The sequence below is a fragment of the Lynx canadensis genome, chromosome B1 (assembly GCF_007474595.2).
Source record: "Lynx canadensis isolate LIC74 chromosome B1, mLynCan4.pri.v2, whole genome shotgun sequence".
Taxonomy (NCBI): domain Eukaryota; kingdom Metazoa; phylum Chordata; class Mammalia; order Carnivora; family Felidae; genus Lynx; species Lynx canadensis.
Genome location: NC_044306.2, coordinates 7,391,392 through 7,410,709, shown reverse-complemented (window position 1 = coordinate 7,410,709; position 19,318 = coordinate 7,391,392). Strand labels below are relative to the sequence as shown.

At 38.2% G+C, this 19,318-nt stretch overlaps 1 protein-coding gene across 2 annotated transcripts in view; it reads right to left on the bottom strand.

Annotated features, from left to right (window-relative positions):
• Positions 1 to 18,126, bottom strand: part of WDR17 (WD repeat domain 17) — an 87,044-nt gene extending 68,918 nt beyond the window's left edge. For both annotated transcript variants that reach the window (XM_032592798.1, XM_032592799.1), the window contains exons 1-2: positions 18,020 to 18,126; positions 5,913 to 6,041 (exon numbers count right to left, since the gene is read on the bottom strand). In XM_032592798.1, the coding sequence (XP_032448689.1) occupies positions 5,913 to 6,041; positions 18,020 to 18,085 (195 nt within the window). In that variant the 5' untranslated portion in view covers positions 18,086 to 18,126. The remainder of the gene's footprint in view (positions 1 to 5,912; positions 6,042 to 18,019) is intronic.
• Positions 18,127 to 19,318: the final 1,192 nt, after the last annotated feature.

Sequence of the window (19,318 nt, the reverse complement as noted above, 5' to 3'; positions counted from 1 at the left end):
CGGAATATTACCGAGTCATAAAAAAGAATGAAATCTTGCCATTTGTAATGACACGGCTGCAGACAGAAGTTATGATGTTAAGTGAAATAAGTCAGAGAAAGACAAGTATCATGTGATTTCACTTATATGTGGAATCTAAAATCAAAACAAACAACAAACAGAAAAACAGGCCCCTAAATACAGAGAGCAAACTGGTGGCTGCCAGAGGGGAGGTGGGTGGGGTCATGGGTGAAACAGATAAAGGGGATTAAGAGGTACAAACTTCCAGTTACAAAATAACTCATGGAGATGAAAAGTACAGCAGAGTGAATACAGTAATACTGTAATAACATCGTATGGTGACAGATGTTGACTACACTTACAATCATGATCAGTGAGTAACGTGAAAAACTGTTGCATCAATATGTTGTACACCTGAAACTAATATAACATTGAATGTTAATTATACTTCAACAAAAAAATCAGGTGAAACAAACCACCTGCTCATTATTACGTTAAGATGTCTGAAGTCTGCAGAACAATGGTATCACTGGACCTGTTTTATGTTATTGTTTTTTGGATGGGGCATTTCGTTGTGTTCTTATATGTAAGTGGACAAAAGAAATAGCCTAATTTTCCTCTTTCCTTTGTAAATGCGCCATCAGCCAGTGCCTTTTCCTTTGTTACCTTTTTCAACATGTTTGGGATTACACCATATAGCCATTTGGTTGTACCTGGCTTTACCTTTTAACACAATAATGAACCTTTCACACTGCTACTGGGGAGTGTTTCAAATCATTATTACGCTAATTACTGATTACACCAATCTTTCTTCAACCTTATACTTGCAGTAAAATCCTGACTGCAACATGGCCTTCAATGCCCTACAACATCATGAACCTTGGCTATTTGGCAAGGCTCATTTGGTATCACATTCTTGCTTGTTCACTCTGACCTTCCTGTTTCTCTATTACAGCAAAATCACATCTGCTTTAACGCGTTTGCTGTTCCCTTGGCCTTCAATGCTGTCCCCGTCTGTCTGCTCCTGGTTATTCATTCTTTCCTGTTCAGGTCTCAGTTCAAAACTGCCTCTTCACAGAGGTATTTTCTGACCACACTATCTAAATAAATTTATACACCCCTTCCCATGCCAAAACCTGTCCCCTAGCTGTATCCTTTTTTTAGTTGAGATACAGTTGACATGTAATATTAGTTTCAGGTCTACAACATAGTGATTCAACATTTGTATATACTGCTAAATGATCACTTAAGTCTAGCTGACTATCACCACACATAGTTATAATTTCTTTTGGTGCGACGATAAATGTTAAGATCCACTCTCGGAGCAACTTTCAAATATACAACAGAGTGCCATCAACTACATTCAACATGCTGTACAATGCATCCTCATGCCTTATTTAGTTTCTAAAGTTTTGCCTTTTGACCACCGTCACCCATTTCTCCCTCACCGCACCCCCACCTCTGGCAACCACCAATCGATTCCCTGTATCTATGAGTTCAGTTTCATTTTGTTTTTTGTTTCAGACTCCACGTATAAGTTAGATCACACAGTATTTGTCTTTCTCTGACATATTTCACTGAGCATAACGCCCTCAAGTTTCAGCCATACGGTAGCAAAGAGGGTTTCCTTCTTTTTATGGCTAACTACACACACATTTTCTTTATTATCCGTCCATTCATCAATGGACACTTTGGTGCCTTCCAAGTCTCAGCTATTGTAAATAATGCTGCAGTGAAAATGGGAGTGCATACATCTTTTCATTTCCTTCACATAAATGCTCAGAAGCAGAATTGCTAGGTCACATGGTAGTTCAGTTTTCAATTTTTTGAGAAACCCCCATAGAGTTTTCCACAGTGGCTGCACCAATTTACATTCCCATCAACAGGGCATGAGGGTTCCCTTTTCTCCACAGCCTCACCAACACTTGTTACTTCTTGTCTTTTTGAAAACAGCCATCCTAACAGGTGTGAGGTCATATCTCAGTGTGGTTTTGATTTGCATTTCCCTGGTGGTGAGGGATACTGAGATTTCTTTTCATGTGTCGGTTGGCAATCTGGAAATCCCTCTTTGGAAAAATGTCTATTCAGATCCTCTGCCCATTTTTTAATCAGATCGCTTGCTTAATTTGCTATGGAGTCATACAAGTTCTTTATATGTTTTGGATGTTAACCCCTTATCAGATATATGATCTGCAAATATTTTCTCCCACTCAGTGGGCTGCCTTTGTATGTTGTTGGTTTCCTTTGCTTTGCAGAAGGATTTTAGTTTGGTGTCGTTCCACTTGTTAACTTTTGGTTTTGTTGCCTTTGATTTTGGTGTCAATGACTCTAGCATATTACCTATTTTTACATCTTTTGTAGAACGCATTTCGTCCTGAAACATTTACTTATTATTCATAAAATGACATATTTCACAGATTTCTCCCTGTCCCCTGTCCTTACTAAGAACATGAATTCAATGAGAAGAATGTGACTGGTTTGTTCAGAGCTGCATTCCTAGTGCCTAGTAATACTTGGCCAAAAGAAGTTCAGTTAATATTATTGAAAAAAGGATGCATTATGCTTTTGTTTATCATTTAAGCAACTTTTAACTTTTGCTATCACAAATAATGCTATAGCGAACACCTCTGTATCTAAAATTTTGACTAATGACCTAATTATCTCCAAAGGTTTTGTCTTCTATAATGTCTGTATCTCTTACTACCTGAACTTCAGCTATTCCTGAACAACTTTGGATGAAAATATTATTAGAGATAACCAAGTACGAGTAGAGTTTTCATCTGATTAGTATTGCAGTTACAATAATCTTCAATTGTCCTGTTTAAATATTTAAGAATATTTCCTGTACATTTAAGAATGAACAGTTTTGTAAGTTTGATGTTATTCAGTGATTTATATTACCTGTGGTAAATACTGTGAAAGTGTCTAATGTATCTAATAGAAAGACTGCTCTATAAGCTAGAAATCCTGTGGAGGAGTCTATAAATACAAACACATATGAAGAAGCTACAATGCACATCAATGATCTTTCCTGGATTTAGTACACAATTATCCAAGTAGTATCTTAAGCATGATATAGAATACTTACAGGGATTAATTTATTAATACATTCCCATTCTATTTACAATTGAGAGCCTGTACCATTACAATGACCTAGGCCATAAATTATTTTTAGAGTAGTTAATACAATATATTATTGCATCATAATCCAATGGTTAAAGAAAAAATTCTTATGGCATTTACAAGTATCATTTAATAGTTCTGAAAAATCTGATAAAACCTCAGCATCATTATAGAGAGTGTAACAGACAATCAGACTTTGACTGTACATTGACCCTGGGTATGATTTAGTAAATATTCATGTAGCATAATTTTCAAAGCATTTTGATTTAGATAATGACATTTAAAACAATACTGATTAATGGAAGTTGAATGTTAATGCCACCATTTAATATAAATGTAATTTTCTATTATACTTTGCAACAAGGTTTTACACCGAACTCTCTAATCAACTGTCACCTGAGTTTGTTTTAACTTCTAAATCAGAGTGATTTTTAGTTTGTTTCGGTCTTTAATGATACATAAACTTTCTTCATAGGGTTTTTATATTAATAATTTTAGCTTAATCTTCCTAAATATTCAAGTCACAAAATGTCATCACAAAACTTAAGACACTTGCAAACATGAAAAAAATTGAGTTCTGCCTTCATCCACTTTCTGACCTTCTTCACTCCTTAGAGGAATAGTTTGCCTTGTCTAATACATTCTTCTTCTCTAAAAGGAAATAAGACAAGAAGATAGGGACTTAAGACTAAGGGAGGCATTTTGTAGATCTTTGGGAAGGAGAAGCTTGGGAGGACATGGAAAGTGTGAAGGAGGCAGACGGGAGGAAAAGGGGGGGGGGGTCAGTCAGCAGGCTTCTGCTGTCTTCTGTATGGGAAGCGAAAAAATTGTGAGTTATATGGAAATTGCAGTTTGGTGTGTATTTCTACAACCTTGAGTAATGGACTACATAAAATTGATATTGTGGAAAACTGGTTTATAGATTAATGCTGTTGTTTATTCAATTTTCAATAAACCTACAACACTGTTAATAGTTAAAAGGATTTTTACTCCAGAATAATGCAATCATTTTTTTCACTCTTAACTGAAAATATGTTGGTGTTTCAAAATAGCAAAAAAAATGTATCACAAGAAAAACATTTAATGAGTCTTTATTAAATACCAGAGAGTGGGGCTCCTGGGTGGTTCAATCGGTTAAGCGTCCAACTTTGGCTCAGGTCATGATCTCACAGTTAGTGAGTTCGAGCCCCGCATCGGGCTCTGTGCTGACAGCCCAGAGCCTGGAGCCTGCTTCGGATTCTGTGTCTCCCTCTCTCTCTGCCCCTCCCCTGCTCATGCTCTCTCTCAAAAATAAATAAACAATAAAAAGTACTTTTAAAAAATACCAGAGAGTATGCATAACTTGAGAGTTCAAAGGTGAGGAAGTCTCATTCTGGTAAAGGGAAGCACTGAGACGGGCAGTCTGTTTTAGAAGATCCTTTGCTAATAAGAAAGAGGAAAAAGCAGAATATGGAGAAGAGTTTATACTTCAACTGAGATCTGAAAGACGAGAAAATACTTTCTAAACAGGCAACACAGGCAAATGGAGAGAAATTAGTGTAAGCAAAGGCAAGATATACAAGAGTCTGAGATGTTCTGGAAAATACAATTACCATGGTATGCCTGGAACACAGGGTGAGAGGAGAGAGACAGAATGCTGGTAACACGATATCATACTATGAAGTTAGGATTTCATAAAAGGGAATGAGGAAGAGCTGAAGATTGAAAATTTCAGATTTGCATTAAAGATGATTAATTACAATGAAGAATAAACTAGAGAGTCAAAGTAGAGGCAAAGAGGATATTGAGAGAGTATTCGAAAAGTGTAGGTGACACAGTATAAAGACAGTAATCGGTACAAAACACTACGATGGCCCCTGCTCACCTTCAGCGAAAGAGGTGAGCAGAAGAGGGAGCCAAAGACAGCTAGCTCTCCCGGCTGTGGTTCAGATGAAGGGCGCAGTGCTAACACCAAAATGTGGGCTCCGAGTCTGAGGAGGGAGACTGACTTGGACTGAAGAGGCATAAGGCACCTCTGCCTGGGGAAACTCAGAAGGCCACTAGCTCTGTAGATTGGGAACTGATAAGAGATGTCTGGATGGAGCTAGTTAACGGAAAAAAAGGAGTTATAAAGGCTTGTATCCCAAGGATATCTCAAAATATATCTGCACTGTTTTTAATATAATGATCTCTAATGGATGATGCCTATTCTTCACCTGGTAAGATTTTATCGTACGAAAGTTACTAAGCAAGGTCTGAAACTAATGAATAAACGAATTCCAATTATTTATATGGGAATATATTTTAAAAGAATTAAATTCTACTTGCTCGCCATTCATAAATGGGGAGCTCTTGGGGCACCTGGATGGCTCAGTCAATTAACCATCCGACTTTGATTCAGGTCATGATCTCACGGTTCGTGAATTCAAGCCCCACGTCAGGCTCTGTGCTGTCAGCTGGGAGCCTGGAGCCTGCTTCGGATTCTGTGCCTCCCTCTCTCTCTGGCCCTCCCCCGCTTGCACTGTGTGTCCTTCTCTCAAAAATAAATAAACCTTAAAAAAATTAAAAAATGAATGGGGAGCTTTTAATTCTTGAAGAAATTCTTGCTGATGAAACCACATGAATGATTGTGAAATCAATTAAGATTCTTATAATTTAAAACTAGGAGATGAGCATTTTCTAAAAGCTTGACTTGTAAAACCAAAAAGCACTCAGCTTTTCATACCACAGGGATTTAAAAATACATACTACTTAAATATTAACTTTACCTAATACAATTCGGAAATCAGAAAGAATCCACAGAATCTGACCTGATAAATATAGATGGCCAGGGTAGCACAGTACGCAAACCTGTCTCCATGGGCAGCACAAACATCTTTGTTCCAAGGCTGACATCCAGCAGCTAGGAGTCCCACTTGCCTTACCTGGGACATGTTTGCCTTGAAAAACAAATTTGGAGAAATATCAGTCATTTCCATTATGCAACCAACTTAATTATTTTCCATCTATCTTCCTCAATCTTCATCTTTTTTAAAGAAATTTCTACGAGAACGATTGATCTCAGTGCATACTTTCAGAGAACAAGAGTTGAAATCCCCCGATGTCTAGAGACACCAAGGCAGGTCATTTCAGTTTGAAAAGCAAGAGATTATAAATGATAAATGACAAATGGCACCTAGCCAAGGAATGGGAACCCCCATGTAGGACCCATGGGGACTACAGTGGAATACAGGTGCATGTTATATCTAAAGGGCTTGAGGGCCCCTGGAGAAAGGTCCTCCTCCCATGTGGCCAGATTTATGAAACTCTCCAGGGAAACGGAAGAATCTAGATTTTTGTGTAAAACCTAACGATTTCTAAACACTGGCAATACATTCAAGGCAGCAAATTCAAACGTAAAACACCGTGAACCACTATTGGGGGGACTGTGTGACCTCTGCCACAGAGCATCACTATTGTTACAGTGACTCAGCACCTTCACAAAAGCCACTTGAGGCACACAGGGCAGGTAGACAAGCTGCATTACCAACACTGCTCATTGCGAACAGGGGACAGAAGGAAGCTGGAAACTACCGGTTACAAGTTGCTGATGTGGCAGGACAGAGGCTGGTGGAGTCAACAGCCTGGTGATGCAGAATCAGCCTGGCTGGGACACAGGGACGGAGACCCGACTCCAAGCCAGCGGACGGCATGAGCTGGACTCAAGCATCGAAGCTCAGGTCTCTGCTTCTTCTAACAGAAACCCTGTGAACTAGGTTTTCCCTACCATCCCTCTCAGCCCAAAGGATTCTGTGAATCTACGCGTAAACTCTCTGGGATTCCGGAGAAGAGCAAACCAAGAGGGAGGCTGCTTCTAAGTCTACAATCGTTATGAAAATCCAAAAACAGTAAAAACACGAAGACAAAAACAAAACCAAAAAACCTATTCTGAGTATTGCACTATATAGTTACCTAACGAATGGCATTCAAGAATAGATTAATTGGCCAAAAAACAACTTTTTAAAGACACAACCCAGACTATTGTTAGATGTCTTTTCTAATATGGTAAAAAAATATTGGTCTAAAAATGAGGTTTCTTAGTATAAGACAACCTTCACTAATACCACAGAGTTATGCCATGCAATTTTTCACTACTGTCAATTTCATATCTGATTAAAGTAAGGAAAAAATACAGCTAGCAATTATAATCTTAAAATATTTTTGAAAAAATAATATCTGGGAAATATGATAAATTTGGTTCGTGTTGACGAGTCTATCCCAGAGTCAGCATTTCATCACTATTTTATGTTCTTCAAAAGCTTTACATCATTTCAGCAGCGAAATGTTATTGCCTTAACACCACACCTGAACTATCACATATATGAAAGATAAACACAGAAAGACATATACGTCTGACCTATGACACAATTCTTACAGGTACATGTTCAGTCTAGCCCCGGGAACCTTCCACCCCAACCTGCCTCTTCTCTTTCTATCCTGCCACCTAGTGGGTTAAAGCCAACTACTCTGAACCAGTGACGCCTGGTACCACCACGGAAAAACAAAACACTGTCTCTTTACTACCTGCTTCCTTTTCAGTACAGGTGGAAGGATGTCCTGACCATAACCCTATAATTCTCCTTTATTTTAGTGCTCAGCAATTAATAAGTTCTAGTCAGTTCTATTATCTCCATTTTTATAAAGTTACTTTCTTCTTTAGATCTTTTCTATTTCATATTCCCACTTTCTAGAAAAGATCTCTTAATTTCCTCTTTCTTCCTCAAACCTATCTTCATCCCATCAAATCCCCTCATCAGGGTGGAACTAGTGGCTTTAAAAAAAAAAAAAAGTAAAACATTATCTGAAGTGAAAAATGGCATGATCAACAAACTGGGCCTTCAGTCTTCTGAGTGCTTAACTATAAAAATCTTCGTTCCTCCTCCCCGGCACCTATATTTCCTCAGGCACTAACAGTCAGGACAAATGTTTTAAAATATACTTTACCTAACTAGTAATGTTACCACATTACTTTTCACTGAAAATATATATTATTTCAACCGCAGGGTGAATTAAGTAGGCTTTTGTATTTTATCTTTGGGATCCAAGATTAATATTAATAATGTTTGTGTGCAAATAAAAATGGTTTCTGATTTATGTTTAAACAAATCTTGAATTTATATCTGGAAAAGAAACGTGAGATTTAAACTAGTGGGTAAAATGGAATCATTTAAACATTTTTCACTTTCTGCTCTTTACTTTTTTTTAAATTAATAAACTGTTTTTAGAGCAGTTTTAGTTTCACAACAAAACAGAAGATTATAGAGCGTTCCCACTCGCTCCCTGACCCCCAATATGTACAAGGTCCCCCACCCATCTATCCCCCATCAGATCGGTGCATTTGTTACAATGGTGAACCTGCACTGACACAATGTCATCACCCAAAGTCCATGGTTTACATTAGGGCTCACTCCTGGTGTTACACACTCTATGCAGTTTGACAAATGCAGAAGGACATGTACCCACCCTTTTAGTATATTGTAGAGAAGAGACTCACTGTCCTAGAACTCCTCTATGTTCTGCCTATTCAGCTCTCCCTCTCTCAATAACTCCTGGCAAGCACGGATATCTCCGCTCTCTCTGTAGTTTTGCCTTTTCCAGAGTGTCATATTGTTGTAATCATACAGTATGTAATCTTTTCAAATTGGCTTCTTTAACTTAGTAATATGCATTTAAGTTTCTGCCATGTCTTTTCATGGCCTGAAAGCTCATCTCTTTTTAGCAACGAAAAATATTCCCTGTTCTGGATGAACCACTTATTTACCCATCACCTCCTGAAAGACATCTCGGTTGCTTTCAAGTTTTAACAGTTACGAATAAAGCTACTATGGAGGTGCCTGGGTGGCTCAGTCGGTTAAGCGTCTGACTTCGACTCAGGTCATGATCTCACCATTCGTGAGTTCGAGCCCCGCGTCAGGCTCTGCGCTGACAGCTCAGAGCCTGGAGCCTGCTTCGGATTCTGTGTCTCCCTCTCTCTCTGCCCCTCCCCTGCTCATGCTTTCTCTCCCTCTCCCTCCCTCTCTCTCTCTCTCTCTCTCTCTCTCTCTGTGAAATAAACATTTAAAAAAACTTTAAGTTGCTATAAAGCTGCACACATCCATGTGCAGGTTTCTGTGTAAACTTAAGTTTTCAATTCATTTAGGCAAATAACAAGGGGTGCAAAAGGAGGTGACTGCTACATCCTGGTAAGAGCATGTTTACTTTATGGGGCACCTGGATGACTTTTGATTTTGGCTCAGGTCGTAATCTCACAGTTCCTGAGTTCTAGCTTCGTGTCATGCTCGGTGCTAACAGAAGCCTGCTTGGGCTTCTCTCTCTCCCCCTCTCTCTCTGCCCCTTCCTCTCCCTCTCAAAATAAACAAACATCTTTCAAAGAGAGTATGTACATCTTGTGAGAAACCATCAACCATGTGCACTCCCGCCAGAAGTAAGTGAAAGCAGCTACTGCTCTCCATCCTCAGTGGCCTGAATGTTGTCAGCGGTCCAGACATGCCATCCTAGTAGGTATGTAGCAGTAATTCACTGTGGTTTTAATTTGCAATTCCCTGTGCTGGTCATCTTTCCATACACTTACATGTCATCTACCTTCTGAAGTGAAGTATCTGTGCAAGTCTTTGAATTTGCTAGAATGGCTCAGAGAACTCAGAGAAACATGTTACTTACTAGACTACTGGTTTATTATAAAAGGATGTAACTCAGGGAGAGCCAGATGGAAGAGATGTATACGGCACGGCACGGAATGAGGGGAAGGGCAAGGAGGTCCCGTAGTCTCAGAGTGGGCCACATGTTTATCAAGTTGGGAAGGAAAACCCTTCCTTTGGAGTTTTCATGGAGGCTTCCTTACAGAGGCAAGACCAATTAAATCATTGCCCAGGCCCTCTCCCCTCCTGGAGGTCAAGGGGGTAGGACTAAAAGTTCCAAGCCTCTAACCATATGGTTGGCTCCACCAGCGATCAGCCTCCACAGGCTTTTAAAGTCACCTAATTAACATGACAAGACACATTAATGGCTCTCAACGCTTGGGAAATCAGGTCCTGTGAATGACCCAAAGTATTTTCTTATAAATCATGATACCGCAAAACATTATTATTGATTCAATTTCTTTAAAATGTAGGCCTACTCAGATTGCATAGTTTTCCTCTGTGAGTTTTGACAAATTGTGTCTTCAAAGAATTGGTCCATTTCATCCAGGTTATCAAATTTGTGGGTATAGAATCCTTTGTAGTATTCCTTTACCAGCCTTTTAATGTCCATAGGCTATGCAGTGAGGTCCACTCTTTCATTACTGGTATTAGTAATATGTTCCTCCTTCTCTCTTTTCTTCTTAGTCTAGCTAAAGGCCTATAGATTTTGCTGATCTTTTCAAAGAAGCAGATGTTACTTTTCCTGATTTTCTCTACTAATTTTCTACTTTTAATTTCACTGACTTCTGTTCCAATTTTCATTATTTCTTTTCCTCAGCTTACTTGAATTTAATTTGTTCTTTTTCGAGTTTTCTAAAGTTGAAGTTTAGGTGATTAATTTTAGATCTTCCTTCTTTTCTAATTATGCATTAAATGCTATAAATTTCCCTCTAGGCACTGCTTTGGCTGTTTCCCACAAATTACGTTAAGTCATATTTTCAATTTCATTCAGTTTAAAATACTTTTTAATTTATGAATTCTCTGGGGTGCCTGGGTGGCTCAATCAGTTAAATGTCTGACTCTTGGTTTCGGCTCAGGTCGTGACCTCAAGGTTCGTGAGTTCCAGCCCCACATCGGGCTCTGTGCTGACAGCACACAGTCTGCTTGGGATTCTCTCTCTCCTTCTGCCCCTTACCTGCTTGTGCTCCCTCTCTCAAGATAAATGAACTTAAAAAAAATCTTTGATTATGTGTTATTTAGTTATTTAAAAGACCATGGCTTAGTGTCTAAGCATTTGGGGATTTTCAAGTTATGTTTCTGTTACCGATTTCTAGTCTGATTCCACTCATGTCTGAGAGTAGACCTCATATTATCTCCATACTTTTAAGCTGTTGAGATGTGTTTTATGGCCCAAAATACAGTCTATCTAGGTGAATGCTCCATGGGAGCTTGGGAAGAATGTACAATCTGGTTTGGGGTGAAGTGCCTTATAAATGGAAATTATATCCAGTTTACTGAAGATGCTAGAGTCCAACTACATTCTTACTGATTTTCTGTTGCTAGATCTGTTCAGTCTGACAAAGCATTAAAGTCTCCAACTATAATAGTGCACTCATCGATTTTTCTTTGCATTTCTATCGATTTTTTGCCTCATGTATTACAGTACTGTTATTAGGCGCATACACATTAAGGATTATTATGTCTTCTTGGAGGAGTGACCCCTTCTTGGAGAGTGACTATGTACTGTCCCTCTTTATCCCTGCTGTGAATTCTGCTCTGTCTGAAATTAACACAGACACACCCACTTCTTTTAATTAGTGCTAACATGGTGTATCTTTCTTCATTCCTTTACTCTTTATATACGTCTTTATATTTAATGCAAGTTACTTATAGATAACATATAGTTGGGTCTCTGTCTTAATTAGTGGATTAGAGCATTAATGTCAAAAATAATTCTTCATGTACTTGGATCAGTATCTTCCATATTTTTACTGCTTCAATTTTCTCTTGTTCTTTGTTCCTGTTTTTGTCTTCCACACTTTTTCTTCCTTTTGTGGTTTCAACTGAACACTTTATATGATTCGGTTTTTTTCTTAGCGTATCAGTTGTGTCTCACTTAAACATTTTTTGTGTGTGACTGTCCTAGAGTTTCTAATATACAACTAATCCAAGTCTACTTCCAAGGTAGTACTTCTCAGGTAGTATGGGTACCTTCTAATAACAAAATATCCCTAATTCCTCTCTCCATCCCTGTATGATCATTGTCATTCATTTCATTTATACATAAGCGACACAGCATATATACGTGTGTTTGTATAAAAGTATAATCAAATACACTGTTGCTATTTTATTTTGAACACACTGATATTTGTTAACAAGATCAATCAAGAGTAAGAAAGATAAAAGTTTTTATTTTACCTTTAATTATACACTCTCCAATATTCTCCCTTTGTTTATACAGATCTGAGCTTCAAACCTTTATCACTAATTTTCTCCAAAGAACTTCTTTTGGGGCGCCTGGGTGGCTCAGTTGGTTGAGGATCTGACTCTTTGTTTCGGCTCAGGTCACGATCTCATGGTTCGTGAGTTCAAGCCCCACATCGGGCTCCGCGCTGACAGCACAGAGCCTGCCTGGGATTCTCTCTTTCCCTCTCTCTTTGCCCCTCCTCTGCTTGCTCTGTCTCTCAAAATAAAGAAACTTCAAAAAAATAAAAAAATAAAAAAAAAGAACTTCTAACATTTGCTGCAACAAATTCCCTAATGGCAACAAATTCCCAAATTTTTGCCTGAGAGTCTTTATTTCTCCTTCATTCATGAAAGAGAACTGCAGTGTTATCAGTACAGATTTCTAGGCTGGTATTTTATTTCTTGAACACTAAATATTTCATTCCATTCTCTGCTTGCTGTCAGGGTTTCTGAAAAGTTCAATTTAATTCTTATCCTTGCTTCTTTGGCTTTTTTCAAGATTTTTTTTTTTTTTTTTTTGCAGTTTGAATAGGATATATGATTTGTAGGTGTAGTTTTTTGTTTGTTTTTGCACTTACCAGGTTTTGTATCTTCTGTGCTTCCTGGATGTGGAGCTTGCCGTCTGACATTAATTTGGGGACATTCTAAGTCACTATTGCTTCGATTGTTGCTTCTGCTCCTTTCTCTTCTTCTTCTGGTATTTCTAGTGTGTACATGGTATGCCTTTTGTAGTGGCCCCACAGTTCTTGGTACTCTGTTCTGTTTTTCCCCATTCTTTTTTCTCTTTTCAGATTTGGAAGTCCCTACGGTCATATCCTCAAGCTTAGAAATTCTTTCTTCAGCCATATCCAGTCTGCTAATGAATTCACTATAGGACTTCTTCATTTGTTACAGTGTTCTGACTCTAGCATTTCTTTTTGATTCTTTTAGAATTTCCATCTCTCTGCTTAAACTATCCATCTGTTCTTGTATATGGTCTATTTTTTTCAATTAAACCCCTTGGCATATAACCAAGTTTCTTTAAATTCTTGGTCCGATAATTCCAACATTCCTGCCATATCTGACTCTTGTTCTGATTTTTTTTTTTACTCCCTTCCAATAAATTGCTTCTGGTTTTTTGCTTGTTTGTTGGGTTTTGTTTTTGTTTTGGGGGGTTTTGTGGGTTCTTTTGTTTTGTTTTTGCCTTTTAATATGCCCTGTAATCTTTGAGAGGAGAACATGAATGTAGTGGTAAAAGGAACTGTGGTACACAGACCTTTATAATGTAATGGTACATTGAGGGTGGAGAGGAAACACGAGGAAGCATTTGAAAGTGCTAAGATTAGGTCTCTGTCTTTTGGTGAGTCTATGCCTGTGGAATGTGAATTTTGCCTCTGATTCTTGGGGGTTTTTTATTCCCCAGGTGGGACATGAGGGGTACAGTGGCCTTGAGATAGCTATTTCCCTTCTGCCACATAGGGTAGGTTCTGAAATAACCAGCAAGTTGGGCTCTGGTAAAACAGTTTCCCCTGAGAACACCCTTGCTAAGAACAAAATGCCTGGACATATTTCACAATACTTCCTTTTCCCCTCCCCCAGCCAGGAGCATGCAGGGATTTTCCCTGGTCTTCATGGTGAAGGCCTAGTAGAGATCCTGGAGGTAAAAGCACATAAGCACGGCAGCCTCCCTGGAACTTTTACCTCTCAGACTTGTCACAGGAGCCTCACAGCAATTCATCAATTAGTTCAGTTTTTCCTACCCTGGTTCTGCTTCCTGCAGAGGCTTTAGCTGGTAGGTCTCTGCTCCAGTAGGTTGTGAATTTCTGTAACTGCCTGTCAGTGTCTCCAGTGGTGTGAGAAGCAATCTGCCTTGTGATCTCACTTCTCTTAGAGATCTAAGAAGAGTTCTTGATTTTTCAGTTCGTTCAGCTTTGTATCATTTTAAGGATGAAATGAAGACTTCTAAGCTCCTTACCTGGCAGACTAGAAACCCAAAGTCCCTCTGCTAACTATTTATTAAAAATAAGTTACTTCAACATCCATTTTGTCAATACACTCTTACTTTAACTATCAGTATATCTTGAATTTACTACTTTTGAATTTCCAAACTTAGATAATCTAAAAATATCATTGTTGTCATCCAATATGGTATGACCTTGTTCATAAGCAGCTTTTATAAGCCTTACAGTCTAACAACTTAAATCTTTTTTAAATTCAGAGTTGAGGGGCGCCTGGGTGGCGCAGTCGGTTAAGCGCCCGACTTCAGCCAGGTCACTATCTCGCGGTCCGTGAGTTCGAGCCCCGCGTCAGGCTCTGGGCTGATGGCTCGGAGCCTGGAGCCTGTTTCCGATTCTGTGTCTCCCTCTCTCTCTGCCCCTCCCCCGTTCGTGCTCTGTCTCTCTCTGTCCCAAAAATAAATAAACGTTGAAAAAAAAAATTAAAAAAAATTCAGAGTTGAATAACATGTCCAAACCAGCCATTAATAATAAACAGGACAAAACAAAATAGTGACTTATTTTAAAAATCTAGGATTTGGGATGAAACTTGAAAAAAGTTATACATCATTAAATATATAAATACTACTGCATTTATACATCTTAATTATAGGCAGTATTTTATTTTATTTTTATTTTTTTTCAAAAGTATTATTAAAAATATATGTAATACTATGTAGCTCCTATAAAGTGGTATCTGCAATCACTAAAGACATAAAAAGAAATGTCCAGAAGCTTGTGTTATCTTTGTAGTCCGCATGAATATTACACAATTAATGACTTGACTCTGCATTACTGAAAATGGAAAATGTTCAACTGAAGGTCTATTCTAACATATGTGTCTGTACCTTAAATATAAATCCTATAAAATGTCATATATTTAGGAAAATAAATATATGTTAACTGAATATAAGCTCATTACATATTTCAGATAAATATGATGTACCCTTTTGCATCCTTACTTTAGAATGTTTCGTGTGTGTGTGTGTGTGAGAGAGACAGAGAGAGACACAGAGAGAGAGAGAGAGAGAGAGAGAGAGAGAGAGAATGACTTAATCTCCGTGTTCATTCCAAAGATTTGTTGCTTTAGAAAATACCATCTTTCTGGCCCAGAAACAACATGCACACTTTAAAGATGAAGTACTAACCCTTTCGGTACACTGAATAATGGAGATTTATAAAGGATTCAGGAAGACAGTCGGAGCACTGGGACACCCCACATGCAACTGACATTGTCAGTAGCCTGGCAACAGCCTACTTGCAAAAATATTACTTTATTTTCTTAACCTAAATTCAATTTTTTGTTTCAATCTCCTATGAAATGCACCTACATACATTATAATTACAGTAGAGATGCTCTACACATTAAGTGCATGAAATGCAAAAAAATTAAAGTGGTAAGAGTATATTTACATTAGATTTGTATAATATTAAAGCTCATTTTTGAATATGCGAGAGTATGCAGATATGAAATAATCACAATGAAATTTAAAATATAGGGGCGCCTGGGTGGCTCAGTCGGTTAAGCGGCCAACTTCAGCTCAGGTCATGATCTTGCAGTCTGTGGGTTCAAGCCCCATGTCGGGCTCTTTGCTGGCAGTTCAGAGCCTGGAGCCTGCTTCCAATTCTGTGTCTCCCTCTCTCTCTGCCCCTCCCCTGCTTGCTCTCTCTCTCTCTCTTTCTCTGTGTGTCTCTCTCTCTCACGTAATAAACATTAAAAAAAAATTTTTAATTACAGAGTTACAACTGCCAAAAATAAAACTATAAAACTAAGTGAAAATTAAGTTCATATATACGTGTCTGTGTATCTGTAGAAATATGTGCATATGCCATCACTATTAATCCTATCAAAATTAATTCTATCATAATTTCGTACTAAAGATCAAACTCACTTGTATGTAATTTTTCAAAGACTCCATTTTTAAACCACAATTTTAACTAAAAAAAAATCCAACTTATCTTTTCCTATGAACAGTTAAAAACTATTATATTGAAAAATGTACTAGGCTGAATGCTGATTATATAGGATATATATGCACAGACACATCATCTGAAAAATAGTAAGCTGGATTTTTAAAGAAATTAGTCAATATTCATGTGCCAATTCTCATTATTTAGAACGGGATCTTTCATTCCCATTTAAGTCTATGTAAGAACTGATCAAAACCTGAGCCAGAAGAACCTCAAGCCCACGAAGACGATGTGGTCATTTCAGGGTCAAACTTTATCCGTATGTGACAACGGCAACTCTCGTAATACGTCTCAGAGCCAGGAATTCATTTATAAAGGCCAATGGTAGTTGTAAAGGGTGTCAGGATGGTGTCAGGACAGAGGAAAAGAATTTGAATTCTCATAATCTCTGAACTACCCTAAAGTCACTATACAAAGGAACACCCAATTTTAGTAAAAAGCATTTTAGCCAGCTGGACTACCATCCCTACGCTTTCCCACTGAGAAAGAAATACACGGACTACACTGGGAGAAAAGCCTCTGGGTCCACATCAGAAATGCGCGTATTATTCCATCAAAAATGCGCACGCACAATAGGGAGATGCTGTGGGGGGTGTGTGTCCTGTGGCACGTAGTAAACCCACAAGCTGGAACAGTTGCATCATTTATGGATAAGGCTGGAGTCCAGAATGAAAAGCTACCCCATGGATCCTCCACCTGTGTCCTGAAGAATGCTTTAGGGTCCACGATATGAGGATTATTCCCCAGGGTTTGCTATTAACTGGCTCCAGAGATGTTCACCGGCTTGTTTCAGAGTTGAAAAAACAAATCTCAAGAAAAGCCCAAAGGGCAGGAGGCTTTAAACTGCTGAGCAATTACAACAAAAGAGATACTTAAAAGGAAGTAAAATACTGGGAAAATGTCTTTCGTTGATGTGCTGAGAAAGGGACCCGAGGAAGTGAGGGGGAGAAGGCAGTGCTGTCTATCTCCAGGCTTGTCTGCCCTCGAACAACGAAGAGGACCAGCTGGTGAGACTGTGTGAAGATACTCTGGCTCTTTTGTTCCAGTCACTAATAAAAGGAAAAATCCAGGCTGTGTAAGAAGAAAAAAGAGAGAGAGAGAGAGAGAGAGAGAGAGAGAGAGAGAGAGAGAGAAAGGAGAAAGGAAAAAAGAAAGAAAAATCCACAAAGTGCCTTCATCTAAATGATTAAGAAAACTTCCATTAAAAAAGTGAAAATAATCAGAGACGTCATACAATTTTACACAAAATCCATCTTGATTAGATGCATTTTTAAATAGCAGTTTTCTACTATTGCAATAACAGATCAGAATAGCTGTTTTCAAAATACTATGCAAAAGTTGCCATAGTAACAATGCCAAGTCCTTTTGAAACATAATTAATTGCCTAAAAATTCATCAAATAGAATATGGCACTCTTCTTCAGAAAATTTTTGCATTTTCTTTTACAGTATTATCATATATGTAGTATTATCATGCACATCTTCTATTTCATCAAGTTTTTCTCTATGTAAAATGATTTTGTTAAAAGTATTACTACTTTCATCCATCGGTCTCATTAAAAAGAATTCTGTTTTATATTTAAAGGTTAAAGATAATCTGAAAAAATTAAGAATTCATCTGAAACCAGGACGGACAAAAAAATGCCTTTTCCTCAATATACAACTATATTTACATATTCTCTTCTTACCTCTGCTTTTGAATCGATCAAGTGATTATCTTATTTACCCTCAGAATATTTCAATGAAAAAATGTCCTCAACATAAATGACAAAGAAACACAGCTGCATGAGTAGTAAAGCAGAAAACAAAACCCACAGAATATCATAATTACAACATAAATGTATCTTACTCTTTGTAGTCCTTCATACCAATCATCTTGATCAAACCAATTTGAAATGTAAGTCATCCAAGCCATAGAATGTTTCTACTTTAATCAAGGCAATTGGAAAGTCGGCATCACAACAGTCAGCACCTAAAGTAACAATAACGTGTTTCAACCAAAAAGCTTTACCAAATTCTGCCTTGTGAAATGTTGTTCAGTACAAGAAGCTAGAAGCACAGCAACATTTCAGCTGAAACAGCTTTAATAATTTACAAAGAACAGCATCTGTAAAAAATAATGCTAATCCAGAAAACGTAAGCCTATAGTCAAACAGGAAAGAAAAACCAAATAATCATTACGTTGTTGTAAAGTACCAACAAATGCTTCATCAAATATTAGGCTTTCAATTTTCATTCTAAAAAGCATGTGATTCAATTTTTTCAAGAAGGCAAATTAGTTCCAAAAGTGACCCAGTTATAAATAAGGAATGCGAAGAGAGCACAAAGCAACAGGAAGGAGAACATTAGTTCCATTCTCAACCTTAGGAGTTGGAGATAAGGCCGGAAGAAAGCCTCTGCGTTAAAAGGTCTACGACAAGACCAATTCTGTATTTCTATTTGCTTCCGTCTCCGTACTTGAGAGTTAAGTCATTTTAGAGTCAGCTGACTGCTCATTACCTAAGTGCCTCGAAAAGTCAAAGGCCACACCTCACTTAATAGAGTGCTCATATGCTTGACAGAGAATCACAATCACGTGAATTTGATTTCTTTTTAGTTTTACTCACTTCTGGAAGAAATTTATTAGCCATGCTCAATAAGAGACTCCCTGGGACACTGGAGAGCACGTGGACTTCAAGACGCCCTCCGTAATGTTGACATGCTTCTCCCAACGTAACAAGTCCTGACTGATCTTTTCCTCACCAAAGAATTACACCTCGGTGGAGAAAAAAGGAAAGAAGGGGGGGGTGGGGGCGGCGCAGAAAGAAAAAGAAAACATTTGGGTGACTTGAGTGTTTCATTATTCGTATCCCAAAAGTAGCACGGCATCTGTGCTGGCATAAAAAGGTACGCATGTAGGACACATGAATATCACCATGGCCGACTGAGAAGAGCCTTCAAAATTTATCAGATGGAACATGGGACTCTTCTTCAGGGTACCTCTTCCTCCTTTTCCTCTAAGGCCTATTTTCAAATACCTGCTCGAAGCCTCAGGTCACAAGGCTTGGGAATAGGCTTTTCCTTGCGAAGGAAGTTGTAGGACTGATGTAATCTCTTGTTTAACTTGTTTACCTCTTGCTGGACTCCTTTCAACCACCTCTAAGCATTC